This window comes from Pagrus major, chromosome 8 (assembly GCF_040436345.1).
Source record: "Pagrus major chromosome 8, Pma_NU_1.0".
NCBI lineage: Eukaryota > Metazoa > Chordata > Actinopteri > Spariformes > Sparidae > Pagrus > Pagrus major.
This window is the reverse complement of record NC_133222.1, coordinates 27,747,681-27,766,442: the sequence shown is the minus strand read 5'-3', so window position 1 is coordinate 27,766,442 and position 18,762 is coordinate 27,747,681. Positions and strand designations below refer to the sequence as shown.

Below are 18,762 nucleotides of genomic sequence, written 5' to 3'. Positions count from 1 at the left end.
ATGATGGACTGACTAAAATGTCTGATGTGTTTGAACATGTCTGTAACGAGCCATTTTACAATTAGAGCAATAAGTAACAATGTGATGAGACAGGCTGAGGAAAACAGTGTATGCAATGAGAATGAGGAACAGTATTACAATATAATATGGTCTGTTGTTCTACTGACATGTTTGCTTGAGTCTGAGATGTCAGATGTCTAATTAAATGTAGCACTGTCTTTGGTTATAGTAATAGTTGTGGCAGCATGTCTGTGAGAGTTGTCACAAGCTGACTGTGGAAACTGTCTCCTCTTAGACGCTTGCTTGAAATGATTGATAAATTAAAATGTGTTTTGTGAAATCCAATTCAAAGGCAAAACTGGCCCAGTTCAGCAGTGCAGTCTTTGGTGATGTGTGTCTTACGCGGTATTAGAGAAAGGTCTAATTTAATGATTATTGGCGAGATCCCTCCACTGCATATGACCCAGTCAATTACACAGCAGGAACCAACTGCAGCTCTGAGGACTGAGGACAGTGTGTGGTTCAAGGGCGCATGCATGGCTATAAATTTGTATATTTGTTTAATGGAATAGCCATTTTTCAAAAGTTACATTTCACAGTAGGAAAATAAAAGTATTCATGGCAGACTTCTACTCGAATAGAACACAGTCATCGTTAAGAGTATTAGTAATACCTGGGAGCAGCCAAAATATCTATTGTGAAATAGACTCAAAGGAAAGTCAAAGTCAAAGTGTTTATTGTTGAAACGCATAGTTAATGAACAGATTCCCTGCACAAGGAAATTTCTCCTTTATCTCCTTTCTTTTCCTCTCTGTTACAACGAAACAAAAGGTATAAGTTAAAATATAAAAAATACAAGAATATAAAAAACAATTTAAAAATAAAAAGGTAAAACGCTATACAGGAGAAGATGTACAATTTACAATAAGCAAATATACATTATCAGAAGATAGACCATTTTAATGGTATATAAAGGTCTGTTCCCCATGTCCATGCTTAAATTTCAGTTTCATTGAATGGTTTGACATCATACCTTTACCCTCAGTAAATCATGCCTGAAAGGTTAGTAGGATTAATAAATAATCTCACTTTCTGTCTATCTACCTAAAATTTGCAGTAATAGCATGACCAAAATTATTGTCAAAGCTGGCTATACAAGATTTACAATGTAAGGACAGAAGCTGAGAATGTTAAAAAGAAAAAGGGAAAAGAGGAGGTGTGCCAGTGGTCTGGGTCTACAGAAGTAAAGGCAGGTACAATAAACTGAAACATACCTCATTTATCTTTTTTTCACATTACTTCATAATAAACAGTATTGTTCTATAATGAGAAATATACAAGTCGTTGCAATCAAATAATAATAATAATAATAAAAAGATATGATCATGGCTGGATTAACCTGATTAAAAAATGTGAATGGGGTTTTATTGACCTTCCAGCTGACATGCTATGCACAATGTATGAACCCTGTTGCCTCCCGAGTTCCCATTAGGCACAGTCAACAAAACAGGCAACAAATGACAGCTTTGTATATGACCAGAGACAGAGGAAAAAACAGTTTCCATGTGCTGGAGTGACACTGCCTGGCACCAGGTTCTCTTTGGATAAATTTGGTTTAAAAAAACCCCACACAGTTTCATTGAGATTATGCACCATGCCATCACAAAATAAACACAAATAAAGGCCTTAGAACCAGCCCCTCTTAAAGACACAGCCAGAACATTAGGTAATATTGCAGGACTCTCTCGTGTTGATATTGTGTTTCATGCAGAACCCCTGAGCCTGTGCATTTGCAATGATCAGATTACCAAAGCCAGCTGACATGGAGTGAAAATGGGGCACATGGCAGATGCCCACTTTGCCTGGTTGATTCTCCAGCCATGTGATGATAAGATGATTCACAATTTTACAATAGGGGATATGTAGGCAGGTTCTGAAGGAGCTCTGTTAATAGAAGTTCAACAGATGATTCAATATACACACCATAAGATACATTCATAACATCTAAATGTATGCAATGGAGTAAAAATATCACGGAAGTCAAGTGTTTTAACTCAGCTGTCACAGTGTGACATTTATAGACACAGTGTATAGACTATCTGTGTGTGTGTGTGTGTGTTTCTCTCTCTCGCTCGCTCTGTGTGTGTCTCTCTCTGTGTCTCTCTCTCTCGCTCGCTCTGTGTGTGTCTCTCTCTCCTCCCCTCCCCAACATTCCACACATGCGGAGAAGCAACAAGCTACCGAACCAGCAGCAACAGCTAGCAGTCAGCAGCTAGCTCTGTCGGGGACGCGGCGTATTAACATGCAAAAGTTTAGAAACAGAAATCCTCGCCCTGAGTAGAGACAAGAGCAACGCTTAGTGAAACCTCAGACGGCTGTAGAGACCATGGGCAATAGCTGGCGTTCGTTATAGCTAGTTATTTGCGTTATTTGAAAGCTTCAAATGTGTGAAAAGTCGCTCGGTTCTCGTCGTTGAACAAGATGGCAGCAGCAGCAGAAGCAGCAGCATCGTTGCAGGATTTGACTGTGGTGCGGGTCTTCGTTGCTAGCCTGTTCCTTGACGCTCTGGGTGATATGATTTACAGGTCTTACTGAAGGTACGTCACCTTATTCTTCTGAAGTGGCTGTCAATTATATGTTCAATGTGACGGTCGGGTTTGTCTGTCTTATCAATTTAACGTTGAGAGGACTCAGTCACAGCTAGCTTGTTTGCTAACTGTTAAGCTAGCCAACTCGAGTTTGCTCCCTTTGGCAGACAAGTGTCAACGCTAGCACCGAAAGCTAATTAGTTGGAGCTAACGACGAATGGTACTTATTCGAGAGCACGCACTTGTTTGTTTTTTGATTTTGAGCACTCTCAGTTATGTGTTTTATGTAAGACGTTGAGGTAACTTTTAAACATGTAAAAAGTACTGGAGTAGAGTTCATTAGTTAAAAACATAATGAAACGCGCAATATTTGGCTTACAGTACGTATAAATTGGCCAGTTTGGTTATTAAAAACGAAGCTGTCACCCATCTATATAGTATATCACTAACACACCCGTTATTTAGCTGCCTGTCACTTGCAGCATAAGTTTCAACAGGTGTTTAGGTTGGTGTTGCCCTTCCCCCAAACACACACACACACACACACACACACACACACACACACACACACACACACCCCTCCCATATGTTAGCTGTCTCCTAGATTGATCAGTAACAAATTGCGTGTACAGCTGGCATTCTTTACAACAGTGCAATACACAACTAACACACACACACACACACACACACACACACACACACACACACACACACCTCTGTTTTATGGCTCTCCATTTCAGGCTTGGATCGTGTCGCCCTGTGGGATATCAGGCTACCTAGTTTGGCAGTGAGAAGATAGAGCAGCCAGTATCACAGCTGTGTCTGTGCCAGAGTCCCTCAAAAACTGATGAGTATGGCACCTTGGCAAGCCTACTCAGCGTGAAATATTTGCACAACACCAGCCATATAGTGGTGGTTCATTTGCTAACTTTTGTCAGTTGCACCATCAAGTTATTATCAGTCTTTGCCAGACTGGCAGCTGTGTGTGGTGACTGGAGAAAGTGGTTTTCTATCATGTATACAGTGATCTCTACTTATCAGTGGCACATTATTATGATCTTTCTGGAAAACCTCTCTGGTTGCATTAATTTTAATTACAACCTCTAATTTTCTGTCAGTAGGTTATGACAAGAAGGACTCATTTATTCACCCGTGAATCAGTAGTCATTAGCTCAGTTTTGCACTCTGAGTAATATTATTCTGACTAAGTGTGTATGTTTTTTCCATCTAGGTTGTTCTTTGGGTGAAAGAAAAGTTTGGTCATGATAACAGTGGGTGTTAGTTTCTGTCAGTAGTGTATGTGGTAAAACTCACCAGTAATACAAGTCATAAGAGGTGAAGTGTGTTAAACTGTATTGTCATGTTGAGTTGAAGGCACACCTCTCTGCTTGTCTGAGCCTGTGTGTGACAGCTTCAGTAGTTGGGAAGGCAACTGGCACTCAGCCAGCCTTTCTTGTCGAACAAAACTTAATATAACCAGCTTCACGAGTGTGTTTGTAGAACATGTGTGATGTAGCCTTAAAACTAGAATCTCCAGAGTCTGAGTGGAAACCCAGTCAGGCACAATTCTATGCCTCGGTTTGGAAATATTCAGGAAGTTTGGCTGACAGGCTTGGCCTCCGCCTGTTTTCTGCCTGTTATCATGTTGTCATCATGACCTGTTACAAGGAGAGGGATGTTGATTTAAAAGGTTAAAATAGCCTGAACTTTAAAATACTGTTTCAAATTGCAAAATAGATTTGAAAATTGTTTGATACCCTATCTATGAGATACTTCATTTAGTAGTATCAGCAGTTAAGCAGAGGGTAGTTGCTTCACAAATGGACATGTCTGCCTTATGTGAAACTGACCAGGTTGTATTGAATGTGTTAGTTAAAAAAAACGCATGGGTTTTGATTTTTAAGCTCTGGTCTGGGCAGCTGTGGGCGTGTGGTATTAAATGCATCACCAATCAGATATTTATTAAAGCAACTTTAATTTAAATGTAAAGATCTGGGTTTTCTTGTCATTAAAGTCAGGGTTGAATTTACCCTTCACTTGTTCAAGGCATAGAAGTCACATGTGCATGTCAAAATGACAATAACTTACTTTTCTCATTTGTTTACCAATGTAAAATCCAGACGAACTTAAAGGGAAGTTTCAATATGCAAGCTGATGTTTAAAGTGTTTCTTCATCCATGTATGGATAAGAAAGCCTATTTTTGTATTTGTGTGTACAAATGTTTTAGTCAGGCACATAGTTTGAGAATCAATGGTCTAGCCTGCTGCGATTATTTTATTCAACAGTATTTTTAACATCAACAACATATGCGTTGTTTTTAGGTCATGTCAAACATGGCTAGCAAGCTAGCTCTCCTGCTCTCCAGTAAGGTATGTTTGTAGCTTAGCTAATATCGAAATGTATTTGTGGGTCATTGCGACTGACTCTGTGAGAGCAGGTAACAATTCTTGAGGTTGGTGCTTAGGTAATGTTATCTAGTGAATTAAACAGCAGCTAACACTAGCTAGCTAACTACTTAATTGTCAGACAAGTTGAGTTGCCCTGGCAGGCGCTGCAGAACATTACCCCTTCCTGTTTGTTTCAAATCGATATTTTTAATGTATTTAATGTCATAAATGTCAATGAAGACACATAGTTTTCTTTTTTGTTTATGGTTTTTAACTTGTCTGATGAGGCAAGTAAATGTCTCTTTTGATTGCCCCTAAAAAAAAAAAATCCACCTGTCCTGAACAAGCAGACAAGCTTTATTGTGAGCCATGGTACAGTTGCAGTGCTTGTCTTTTTCCCTCAACGACTAGAGAGGGTAGGTAGGTCATTACCAAGACACAAGGAATGGATAATGCTGTCTAATTTGTCCATGCAGATAATGATCTGACTGTGTTTGTAGGACAGTGGGACATTTCAACATTACTTGTTTTTTTCCAGTGTTAACTCAGATGTAAGTCACTTAAAAGTAGATCTAAAGATAAAGTCCAAAATTTTTAATGTAGGTAAAAAGTCGTCTTCCAAGATCTTACAAAATTTGGGCATAGAGTGGGACCTGCCTGATTGTGTCTGTATGAACTGTTACTGAGTTTGTGCAGATGAAGTGTAGCATTGAACAGGCCATAAACTAAAACAGCAGCTTTAGGTTTTGAAGCAGATTGTATAAAGGATCACATAAAAACAATATTTCAGTAACATCTCAGACAGAAAGGTTTATCAATTAGAATCAGGTGTATGTCAGTGAGTTACAGAATGCTCATCATGCCTTATCATATATCATTTCCTTCGGGGTACTGCTTGCTTTGCGGTTCTACTTTTTGTGAAACTGACCCTCCGTGTAGCGTGCAGGGACAGGCCAGAGATGCAACGGGCTTCCCCCATCTCCCATTACAGCAGGCCATTTCCCCTTTCCACTAAGGGTGACAGGGAGGCTTAGATGTGTATTCACTTTAGCAGCTTTTATGACTGCTTTTTTTTAGAATGCAATCTTTCGTGGTAGGTGATGGGAAGGTACTATTTTTACGATTAACAAGTTCACCTCTCTGCGGTCAGAAATGTAATCAATAGTTTTTGTACAGTGACTTTGAACAGTGTCTAGCTTCAGTATTCACAAGTTAGTGTAGGCTATGTAAATCCTAGTCTTTAATGATAAACACTTGATTTGTTCTCTTAACTATGTCTGTAAATAAATGTCCTTTTGTTTTATTTATCTCTATTCTCTAGGTATGGCCTCACAAGTCTTGGTCTACCCATCACACCTGCACTCAGCTCAGACAAGTGCCTTAGGTACCAGCAGACACAAAGACGAAGCTCACCGCAGTAATAACACCAGCAGAGCCTTCCAGCACCGACCCCCACCCAAGACTTATGTGATCGGAGTCAACTACGGTATTGCCTATCCCAACAACGTCATCCCATCCTCAACAGGTGCTGATTTGGGGAGACTGCACAGGGGACTGCAGCTTGGAGAGAGGGAGGAGTGGGCGTTGCCGACTGCACGATTACAGAGAGAGGAGAGCTGGGAGAGACGAGCAGAGGCTCCTTCTGGGAACAAAGAGTCTCATAGCCAGAGTAGAGCCCCACAGGAAGTGAGGCTTCGTAGAGACAGTGGTGGTAGCCCATCAGGAGGAGGCCTGGACTGTGGCCTATTGAGGAGGGCCTGTGTCCGAGCAGAGGAGGAAGCAGGTAGAAGCAGAAGAATACAGGCTAGAGGAGGATACGTCAACCTTGTAGACACAGCTGCCACCCAGAGATGTGAACAGAAAGCAGGTGAAGGTGGAGAGCATCCGCGGGACAACAACTGTGTCGGAACCATGCAGATAGTGGAGGAGGTTTCTGCCCTACCTTCACTTCCTCTCCCTGTGGCCATGTTGCAAACCAGCAAAGGGAACAATGCAGACACACTCAGAGTAGGGGATGGAGGGGCACTGCCAACTCAACATAGCAGGGTTGAGGCGGTGACAGGCATGAGAGTCGGGGTGGATGGGACTGAAACCGGCCCTAATGGCAGTACTGAGGCAGCAGCAGGAGCTCCAGTGAGCAGAACTGGATCAGGAGATGGTGACTATCAGTTAGTTCAGCATGAGGTTTTATGCTCTCTAAAGAACAGCTATGAGGTATTGGAGTTTCTTGGCCGTGGCACGTTTGGACAGGTGGTGAAGTGCTGGAAGAGGGGAACGAATGAAGTGGTGGCCGTCAAAATACTGAAGAACCACCCATCCTATGCACGTCAGGGACAGATTGAGGTGAGGATTTGTGTGTTTTTGTTTGCGAGTAGAGCATGTATCGTCATTGTTTTAGTTGAAACTGTCGAATAACTAAGAAGTCTGCTGGTGTGGTGAATTAGGTGTTTGTAACTGCAATTTTGTTGGGGCAGCACACCAGTGAATGACAAGAGACACACTGCCTCTGTTGTCAAATTGTCTTGTTTGTTCTTTCAAGATGCTTAAAAAGTCTATTTGCTACAGTTTTTTTTCTTAACTGCACCTGTCTTATTATCTTCCCTGTTTTTGAACTCCCCAGGTGGAGATCCTGGCGCGGTTGAGCAGCGAGAATGCAGATGATCACAATGTGGTGCGTGCTCTGGAGTGCTTTCAGCACCGCAGCCACACCTGCCTTGTGTTTGAGATGTTGGAGCAAAACCTCTACGACTTCCTCAAACAGAACAAATTCAGTCCACTGCCACTCAAAATCATCAGGCCTATTCTGCAGCAGGTGAAGTGATGTCTGATGGTTGAGGCTTGACAATGCCCACTTCCGGTTTTGGGCCCAGAATCTCAAACGTATTCATAATACTTCTTTATTTCTGTAAATCTTTGCAGGTTGCAACAGCCTTAAAGAAGCTGAAGTCTCTGGGTTTGATCCATGCTGACCTGAAGCCAGAGAACATCATGCTGGTGGATCCAACCAGGCAGCCCTACAGAGTAAAAGTAATTGACTTTGGCTCAGCCAGCCATGTCTCCAAGGCTGTTTGCTCCACTTACCTGCAGTCCAGATACTACAGGTGAGGAATCCCACATTCAGTCAAAGCTCTGTGTAATCCATCATTCACCTGAGTTCAAAAACTTATAGAAATGTCTTTACCTCAGGGTATTTTCTGCTTGCAAACACTTTGAAAGCACTGCAAGGGAGTTATCTTGCAGTGGGTGAGGCTTAAGTTCACTGACAGACCTATTCACACCTTTAAACACTTGTTTTGTTAGTGTTATGCTCTGCTACTTCTCAAAGCTGTTTTTAAATCCCCCAAAAATCTCCCCCCAAAGATCAGGAAATTTCTTTCGATTGTCTTTTGTCAGTCTGAGAAATTACTATAGATTTGGTGTTTATAATGAATTCTTGTGATCAATTAACATGACAACTCAGATACCATGTTTATAATGAAGAATTGCATTGTTGAGTTATTTATCCCATACACAGGGCTTAAGCATAGTGTTGAATTTTGGCCAAATGTTGTTCTGAAACTCTTGGACTGAAGCCATATGTCACATTACACCACTGAAACAGGAAATTCCCTGCAGGTGAAAGTGAAATGTATTTCATTTTTACTTCTAGTCTGGTTTTGTTTTGAGAGAAACCCAAAAAAGTCAAAAGAAGAATGATTCACACCTCAGAAGAAACTCTGTCCCTTTCAAATAGTACAAAATGTTGAGAAAAGAGATCCACTGGGTATTTTAGGGAGATCAGACATGTCGTGAAGTAAAATGTCAAGTTGTTTGTCATCATTATTTGCCAACATAGTTAGCTGACTAAGTCCCAATGGGTATTCCCAAATAGTTGTTTATGTGTGTGTCTGTTTGTTTCCCACAAGGCTTAGCAAAGTCTTGCCCCGGCTTTATGTGTTTAGGTCCTTCTCTCTTCTTACGTAATGTGAAGTGCTCTGTATTAACCTGCACACTCTCAGTGGGAGCTCCACGACATGCACAGCCTTCCTGGTTTCTGTCTTTTAACTTTCTTTCCTCTTGGCCTGCTGTCTTTCTATTTTCCCTGGCCCCTCACTCTTTCCTGCACTGTGGCACGTTTGGACCCATGCCTGAGTGAATGTATGTCTGATCTGTGTTCAGCGTGTCACGCCCTAAACTCTGCTGCTCTTGCGTAACATGCAGAGGAACTGAGATGTTTATATGAGGAACAGCGTCATGAAATATTTGGCATGTCTTGTAGCCTAGGGTGAAAGTGCTTATGAAACGCAGCAAGGATTGTGAACTTAAAGAGTTGTTGTGCAAAAAATTAGTAAGTAAATAAGCTGTAAACTCACATTATGTCACACAGTTAAGTAAGGACCTGCTGTAGTTAAAAAAAAAAAATCAGATACAAAGTATAACATCTGTGAAAGATGAAAACCCATTTTATTCATTTGTAATGCACTCTAAATTGTTGATGACTCATGTGGACTTGACGTTCACACCTGTTTGCAAGGCAAAATATTTCTACTTCAATAACCACTGGATGACTTGTTGGCTGGAAGTTTCATTCACCGACACTCACCTAAGCAAGTTTTAGCAAGGTAGATCAGGTTGGGTAAACTATTACAAACTCTTTAAACATTGCACAATCTATGACAAACGCTCCTGAGATACTGGGTATGTCTGTAGCTAATGCACTGCACACACCCTCCATTCCACTCCATGCACTCCTGATTTTGTTGCCTTGTAAGGAGCACTCTCAGTTATTTCACCTGTAATTTTTATCAAGGGTGTATAAATCTGGACTATAAAGTGTGGGCCTCTTACGTTGAAGCAAACTTCTTTAGACCAAATGTAAAATGACAAACCTCAGAGGACAAAAGTGATAGCATTAACCCTGCAACTTCCCTGTTTTTGTGAAAGCAAGCCACTTCCTTGGCCCCCTCTCACACACGAGGGAGAGTGGAGCTGTTGCATAACATAAAGGCTTTGCTCTGCAGTTGACCTGGTTAAGTGTTTACAAATGTGCGTTCATGTGTGCTTGTGTGTGTTTTGTCTTTTAGCAGCGGCGGCAATGCTGAGATCATAGTGCAGTTAAAATGGGCTGGCAGTGAATTTTAGGGAGGTCACCCAGGACACAGAAGGCCAGGGAAGAATGTGGTATGTTAAAACCCACATTTAGATCCAGGAAAAAACATTCGGACATTCCTGTGTGTGTCTGGGTGTGTTCTTAGCCCATGCAACAGCTCCCATGCTGGGTAAATCGTGTAGGTTACACAATGTACCCTCAACATGCTTCACAATAACTCAGTTCAGATAAAGAGGCTCTCTGAGGATGGAAAAGTGGTGTGTCTAGATTGTTAACTTAACTTGCTTGAGCCACAGAGATGAAATGACATGAAAGCTTGTGAAGTGTAACATCTGGCCATATTTTGCTGTAAACACCAGCATTGTGCAACAGTTTCAATCAATTTTTTTGATTACTTTGCTCTTTGCAAAGCATCCTTTTTGTGCCTTTCGCCAAAACTAGCAGACCAATGGGTTGTAAGGTAATTTAACAAGTGCAGACACCATAACCTTTTGGCTTACAACGGTACAGCAGCGATTCCATTCTGTCTTTTCATCTCCCTTCTACTGTATATTTCTGTGTGTCTGTGTGAGTTGGTTCAGCCCAGACGACAGCTGGTAGTACATACGCACTTCGAGTTTACTTTTTGCATCCGTAGGCCTGTATGTTAGCTTAGGTAGATAAATACTTGTGTTCATAGGGACAAGTCACCCCACTGCTCTGTAATAATTTTCATATCTATATGATGATTATGTAATTTGAGCCCAAGGGTGGCGTCTGTGTGTATGTCATCAGGTTATCAGGAGAGTGGTTTTCAGGACATAGTGTTTCCTCATCTCTAGTCTTCATGTTGCATAATGGCTGTACTGTATTGTTACCACAGTGGAGCTGTGAAGAAATTCTAGCCTCACCACAGCGGGTAGGAGGAGGTTTTTTACAGCTTTGGGGTTTTCCCTGGATTTTCCAGAGCCATAGGTTGTAGCATTGCCAGCAGTGTGGCTTTGATGCAAAAGTCAGTTTTTAAAGACAAAAAGAAAAGCCTGAAAGTGGCAGTGAAGTTGAGGTTGTTTTAACTCTCTCATTAAAGGCACAATCTGTAATACACAGAAAACACTAGAATACGTTAGTCGAAGTTATTCATGTTTTTGGACGCTAGTAAAGGTTCTTTTACCAGTATGCACACCTTTTTTATAGAGAATAATATGGCCTTATTTGAAATGCTCAAAAAACAGATTTGTCCTTTAAACCATTAGATTATAACAAGCATTGATGTATGACTTATTTCACTGACATTGTCGTTTTTGACATTAATGCTAATAAAGCTGTGCCATAGACCCACTGTTCACCTATACTTTCTGTGTCAGTGTTGTCTATCTAAACCTGGACTCATACACTTCAATATAAAACAGCTTATAGTTTCAGTTATTGTTGACCAGGAGGAGTTGGGAGGGCAGTGTGCAGTTCTGTTAATGCTACTTGCCTGAGATCCATCTTAATTCTGTAGAATGCCACTGTCTTAGATTAGTAGCTTGGTTGACGGTTACTCTGGTGTATTTTAGATTTCAGTCATTCAATGAAATGATTGCTTTTTGGCAGCAGTATGAAATTTTGATTTTGTTTTGGACTGGATATGTCATTGTAGGGTGGTGTTTTGATCACCGAATCATCTTTTTTGCCCTAACGTGAATGCTTATTCAAATTACTCTGGTTTTATACTGTCATTAATTATATTAATGAATAGGTTCTTTAAAAGACGCACCCCTCATATTCTATAAAGAAAAACTGAAACGGTCTACAATTTCGTTCATCAACTGGGTTTAATTTGTCACTCTCTGAATGAACATTTTAAATCCACAGTCAGGCAAACAGGATTTTACCTTATGCCATGGTGGGCCCTTGGTGTTTTAATTCACCTTCAGCAAACAGGTACAACTTTCTGTCTCGCTTAGTCATCTGGATAGTTTTCGAAAATCCAATCAGGTCGTAATATAAACTTGAATTTTGTTAATTTTATGAGCATAACTCTGCAGATAGAAGTCTCTGGCAGAAGCTTTTCAGTGCTTGTCATGCTCTAATGTGCTGTTGCCATGGTAGCATGACACAGCAGGGCCTGGTGAGGTGACTGTTGTGTCCTGTGGGTGCTGGTGACGTAAAACAACCTCCCACAATGAAAATGGATCACTGGGCTATGTGAATTATTCAGCTAGGCAGATCAGGTGGAAGGAAAGCTAGCTATCATCTTAGCGTGCTTTCAGATTTGGGCAGGTTGTGCTTGGCCTCCCTCACCCAAGTGTGATTTCTTTGTCACACAGGTGTTGTTTTACACTAGCACCTTGTTGCATTGAAATGGTACATGTTGTTGTTTCAGATGTGTGTCTTTGCTGAGTTCTCCTTGGAAGGAGCAGGACAGTCTAATCCTCGGTAGGCCCTGACAAGTAGCCCTGGGCCTTCTTGATAAGAACCATATGTTCGTATGAGTTTTACTGACTGGCTCACACTGTCAATTTCACTCCACAGTTTCCATGCTAGAAGAATAGTGGTTTTGACATGACAGGGGACTTGTTATTGGTTTGGGATGTTACACAGTGGAAAGACATGTAGCAAAGTTGAGCAGTGTGTGTGGTTTCATGTTGTCTGTCCTAGTTTGTTCTGGTGGGAAGCCACGCGTGACGGTGGACCCCATACCTGCTGCTAGGACTTGTAAATAGTTCATTATGAATAATACATGATCACTCACAGTGAGTGCTGTATTTGTGTAAACCTGTTGCTAGATCCCCTTTTCTTACCCGCGGGCTCTTTTTTCATATCAAAGAAATAATTACAGCGTGTGTCGATACCCATATCCCTGTTTATCCTTGAGTTTTTCTCTTTTTCTAATAAAGCTCTTTCCACATTTGTTTATGCATATGTTCATGCATGTATCCAGGCACAGGGTGTCCGCGCATCCTTAAAAAGTCTTAAATTCATGTATCTAAAATTAAGGCCTTAAAAAGTCTTAAATACGTCCATATTTTGCATATAGGTCTTAAATTACATTTAGTTAGGTCTTAAATATGAACGTTCATTTACCGCTTCCGTCATCGGCTTTTTTGTTTTTTGTTTTTCGTTTTTGGGTTAGTAGTTAGCTCCGTTTGTTGTACTTCTTTCTGAAGTATCCAGGAACGTAAGTGGCATTTTGCCAACAGCTCGGTCGGAATTTATCGCCGTACACTTCGCCAGTTCCGGAAAGACTTCGGAATCTGCTACAACTATGGGAAAGTGTAGATTTAGTGTGTTGGCTTGAACAACCAGAATTCAGTTGGTTAAAAGCCGCATAATAATGAATCTGAAGCGCAGTGTACACTCTGCAAGAGGACCCTCAAATTGGGCACATTTGGTGTGAAAGCGCTGGTGTCACACACAAAATCGGATAAACACCAGTTAGCTTCTAAAAGTCTCCAGCGAAGTCACGCTATCACACGCTTTTGTACGCCTTTGTCACCAGTTCCCGGTCCAAGTTCGACCAGTTCTGCTCGAGCCGAACTCTGCGCCGCCTCTGCCGTCTTGCAGTCGAGCGACATTCAAACCATCTTCGTTTCAACTCCGACGTTGAAAGCGAAGGTGCTTTGGATTTTGAACACCGTTTGTGTGTGTGTGTGTGTGTGTGTGTGTGTGTGTGTGTGTGTGTGTGTGTGTGTGTGTGTGTGTGTGTGTGTGTGTGGTGTGTGGGTGTGTGTGGGTGTGTGGGTGTGTGGGTGTGGGTTATTAGAGTTAACTAAATTAGGTTAAATTCCTAGATAAAAACTAAACTAAAACTATTAATCACTATTTAAATTAATTAAAACTCAACTGAAATAAAAAGCAAACTGAAAAACCAAATTAAAATAAAAACTAATGAAATTTAAAAACTATAATAAACTTGACACACACTCACTCCATTCTTCATTGTTTGAGTTGCTCTGTGAATGGCAATAAATTTAGTTATTTTTGAAAGTAATTCTGGGACTATTTTTCCTTACTGTTTCATACTTGGTGTAGGTCTTAAATTTAGTTCAGAAAGGTGTCAAAAAGGTCTTAAAAAGTCTTAAATTTGACTTGTTCAAACCTGCAGAAACCCTGCAGGCAGCTTATTTATGGTCTTCATATGGACTCCAGAAAGAGTAGTTGCTACTGTGGTATAAACCAGCAAGTATACAAAAAGAGAAACTGATGTTGTCCAGAGCTACAGTTAAACATGAGGAAACACAGCTTTCCATCACCCTCTTCTCACCCTCCTCTCTTCCTTATAAGCAGTTAAGACATGCTGTATTTGGTCTGTTCTTATTTTTCCTTTTAATTTGGGCTGCAGTGTGGTATTGCATTTGTTATTGTCATAATTGTCTTTGATTAAGCCTGATTATCTATATGTTCCAATACCATTTTTTCCTTCCCTATACCGATTCCGATACCTGGGCTTTGGATATCGGCCGATACAGAGTACTGATCCAATACTAGTGTTTTTAAAATATTTTTTTTTTTGTATACTGCTAACCCTGTATGGATGTGATAAGATTGCTATCATTGTTGTATGGCCTGGCTCAGGTTAAATCCTTTGTAAAACAGGAAAAAACACATGCAGAGAATGATTGCCATACAACTAACCCGTTTTAGTTGTGGGGTTATCCAGAGTAAAATATTACAAAATAGCCAACATGTTGCTGGCTCCGTCTGACTTGTTCTTCTTCGTCGCTCTCAAAACAGTAGTCGCCAGGGGCAGCACAGCTTAACTTTGTGTGTTGGCTTTTAGAGCAGCGAAGAATAATTGATTTCCGGTGTGTAATGTTAAAGGAACTTGGGGCAGGATCAAGAAATAAGACTCAATAGTGACACGACGGCGTTGCGGGTAACTGCAGCCATCAGCCAAGCCGGCGCGGGAGCGTGCATGAACTCTTCACAGCAGTGCAGCTGATGCCTTATCTCCTACGCACACGAAGCAGCCGGGAAGCCGGCTCGCTGTGTGTAGCGACACACAAGCGCGGCGATTTAGCGTTACGGTCTGAAAGGCACAGGTGAAAGCAAAGACGGCTTATTTGGGACAGAAATATCGTCTCTGATACGGGATTGCTGTGTGTAAGCGGCTAATGTTACTACACAGACACAAATAAACCCTTAGCCTGTGGCTACATCCAGCTGCTAACGTCACCTCCCAGATAACAGGTTGGGCTTTCGGTACCATATATAAAGGGACATATTTCTAACTATTCGGTTTCAGACTAAAGGACTGTGGAAAATGCGCAGTCTGTAACTATTCAGTGTTACACAGCGGTGGACCAAGTTACATGTTTGCAGCTAACGCTACTTTGCACGTTAGGTCACTCGAGTCCTCTGTGATCTCATATGATTTTCAAATCAAGCTCTAAACGTGACCTGTAATGTTTTCTTACCTGGTTACTAGGAAATGAGCCATGTCAGCATCTGTTTTCAGTCCCAATTCAAGTTGAAGCTGCCTCCATGAGTCAAACGCGTATCTGATGTATATTCAGGTGCCAGCCCTACTTTGGTCGTAATTTCGTTTCGACTCACGACATGCCGCTAATAAAACCTTCGTTTTCTTCTTAGTATGACTTTTTAGTGGACTTCGTGTGGTGGTGGGTCGTTTGCTGGCCGTAGCAGAATCCATTACTACCCAAACACTAGTTTGGGTCCACCGCGCTTGTCTTCTTCCCGTATCCAAGGACGTGCATTCAACATCATCGGACGTCACGTCCGCAAGACTGCGCGGGAAATTCGGACACCGAATTGCAGTACATTATGCAGCACACGGCCTGTTCAAGGCAATGGAGAGATACGTGGGTGGGCTCATTCTTTTTGGTTTTGAACGCTTCATCACCCATTAGCATTAAAAAACTTAAAATGCATGTTTATTTTTTCACAAATCCTATTCGCATTTGCGATACTGGTATCGGTATTGGAACAACTCTAATTGTCTTTAAGGCTGGTGAAGTTTCCTTAAAGTCATAGTTCAATGTTCTATGGTCTTGTGGTCTGTATTTTATTTTTATTGTTATTTTTAATTTGTTGCTTTATCTCTTTGACTTTTGCCTTGTGGCCCTTCGCCACCCATTTTTCCTGGTTAACAGCAGCATTTTCATGGAAGTATTCGATGGGTGGAAGGTTAAGTTATCAAAAACCTTTCTTTTTTCCAAAATAAAATCAAAGATCAGTTAATTAGTCTTAAAGAACAGCTGTATTAATAGAGACTTTTAATTTTCCGTTTCCATCCTTTACCAAGAAAGGACTTGGTACAAGCATTTTGAAAATGGAAGAGAAAGTTATCACATGTTTGATATTCTAGAGAGAGGCGCTCTTTGCCTTTAGTCTGTATTCTTCTGGTAGCTGCACATCATGTTCACTGACATGTAACTTGATCTGTTGTCCCTCACATTAAGCCTTAGTAAAGCAGTGAGCTGTGCTTGAAATGTAATCATGGACGAGCTTTGTCTACACGTGTTAAAGCACTGGGTTCGTATGTCCTTTACTGAGTCCTATCTCATCACTTTTAACACACTGAGCTACTGTAGGTGCCTGAAGTGTGTTATCCCAGTTCTTTGAACACAGCAGCGGTGTGCTGCCATACAGTCATCTGCAGTGTTTGTTCTTGTCCTAACTGCTGCTCTCTAGTGTGACTAGTTAGTTCTGGAACCTGGTCTGGCTGCCAAACACCTGTGGGTGTGGGTGTGTGTGAATGCGTGGGTGTGGGTGTGTGTGAATGCGTGTGTGTTATACGTGTGTTATGTGATGAGCTGTTACGGCTCTGGAAAGCTGGAGCCATTGCTGCAGCTTTTATCAGTCTGGCAGTATAACCGCAGGCAAAAACACATACACCTCCTTTATTTTAGGTTTATTTCCGTGCCCCCTTTAACCCCATGCATGGAATTCTAAAATGTGTTGCAGGAACATCTAAACATCAAGCTTAGTTCCCTTTTGAGCTAAAAAAAAAAAAGAAAGTACATTACAGATACAGATTTTTTTTAAAGACTGTAATTAGCAGAAGTGCTGTCAAAAGAAGGCTGTAAAACTTTTTGTCGCAATCCCTTTTCACCTCAAACATTAGGCAACAGCAGAGGCCATGGATGAGATGCCAAAGTTTAACTATAACCAGAAGATTCCCATCTGTTTCCATGTCAGTATAGTAAATTGGCCGGAGGCTTCTAAAATCTTGAGAAGTTACCTTATTTGGCCTAACTTCAGTTTGTGCAGTGTGAGGAAAGCAGAACTGAAATCTATGTAAGAAAAGTGATATCAAGACTGTGTAAGTAGTTCTTATTTTGTAATGATTGATTCTTTTGTATTGCCAGTGTGTAGCTTGTCCACGTATGCTATTTTTTTCTCTTTTTTTGGCCCTTAAATGAGTGTGGATTCATTTTTTATGTGATTTTCTTTTGATAATGTATTTAAATGTAATTTAACAACATTTGAATCAGTTAAAAAAAATCAGTTTTTTGTCTTTGCCTCTAGGCAAATCCAACTTTGTTGACTGTAGCACTTAAAACTAGGAAAACCACAAGCAGTGTCTCATTCCCAGCTTCACAGGATTGTTCTGTAAAATGTTTGAGGCAGTCTCCCCCAAGGCTAGTTTTAGTGTTGCATAACTGGACGTCTTCCTCTTTAAGGAGCAATAGGAAATGACAAAGTGTAATTTCCTTCTCGGGGCTAAGGAGGGCAGAAAGCATGAGCTGTGCTGTAAATGTGATAGACGTGACATCTGCAGTTGTGAGACTGCACATAGAAACACACAAATGCTCACAGTCATACACACAGAACGATGAGTTATGGCCCCATTTATCACCCTGTAATACTGTTACATTATGGTCTTGCGTCCGGTTGTTGCTTGGCAACAGTCATTTCCCCAGTGGTCGTCACAGCAGTGGTTGCTATTTGCAGCACTGTTGCTCAGCTGCTGTGTCCAGGCCTAATAGCCCATTGTTTTCTTGCACCGTCTCACACTACTGTTGCAAGATTACAAGTCCCATTTGAATTGTATAAGTGACAAAGTCCATTCGTTGGAATGAATTTAATTCTCTGTTGCAGTAACACTGCATGCACGTCATAAGGGTGTAATGCTCAATTGAGGTTCCTGAATAACTCTTGCTGGTGATAGCTTGATTTCTCGCCCAGTGACAGTCATGTACCATACTTTGTGGTATTTTTAGGCCTAACATTTGATAGGTCCAATCGGGTCATATTAAATGTAAAACCTCTGGTCTCCCCTATTGTCTTGTAAGATAACCTGATGAAGGTCTGAGTACCGAAACGTTGTTACTAAAATTCATTGCAAGTGAGGTGAACAGTGTCTGGGAGTTTTTTCTTTTATTTAAGTCATGAAAGATTTCTCAGGATTTCTAAAGAATCTGTACAGATCATTTTAATATGGCCGAGAATGACACCCGATACAGAGCTATGGTGTATTAATGTAAAATGCATTAATATACATATAAACTTCATGCATTAAATACAAAGATGTTTGTACTCAAATCTGTGATTATTTCAGAGGCTGTAGTATGTGGTGAAGTTGTATTAGCTTGCATTATACTAAAAGATATCTTGTTCCCATATCAAAAAACACAATCTGAAGTCATTGTAACCATTTTATTCACCCCTTATACTGCTTTTATATGGTTGGCAGGGTTTGCACCATCCACTAAACTACCTCTCATTTTGGTTCACCAGAAACAGTTTCTATTGAGCTTCTCATTTTGA

The 18,762-nt window shown here is 41.0% G+C and overlaps 1 protein-coding gene across 1 annotated transcript in view; it reads left to right on the top strand.

Moving 5' to 3' along the window:
- The first annotated feature begins 2,266 nt into the window (after positions 1-2,266).
- hipk3a (homeodomain interacting protein kinase 3a) overlaps positions 2,267-18,762 on the top strand; it is a 34,493-nt gene continuing 17,997 nt past the window's right edge. Inside the window, exons 1-4 of the mRNA XM_073472892.1 lie at positions 2,267-2,597; positions 6,298-7,319; positions 7,597-7,788; positions 7,896-8,077. Coding sequence (XP_073328993.1) covers positions 6,300-7,319; positions 7,597-7,788; positions 7,896-8,077 — 1,394 coding nt within the window. The 5' untranslated portion in view covers positions 2,267-2,597; positions 6,298-6,299. The remainder of the gene's footprint in view (positions 2,598-6,297; positions 7,320-7,596; positions 7,789-7,895; positions 8,078-18,762) is intronic.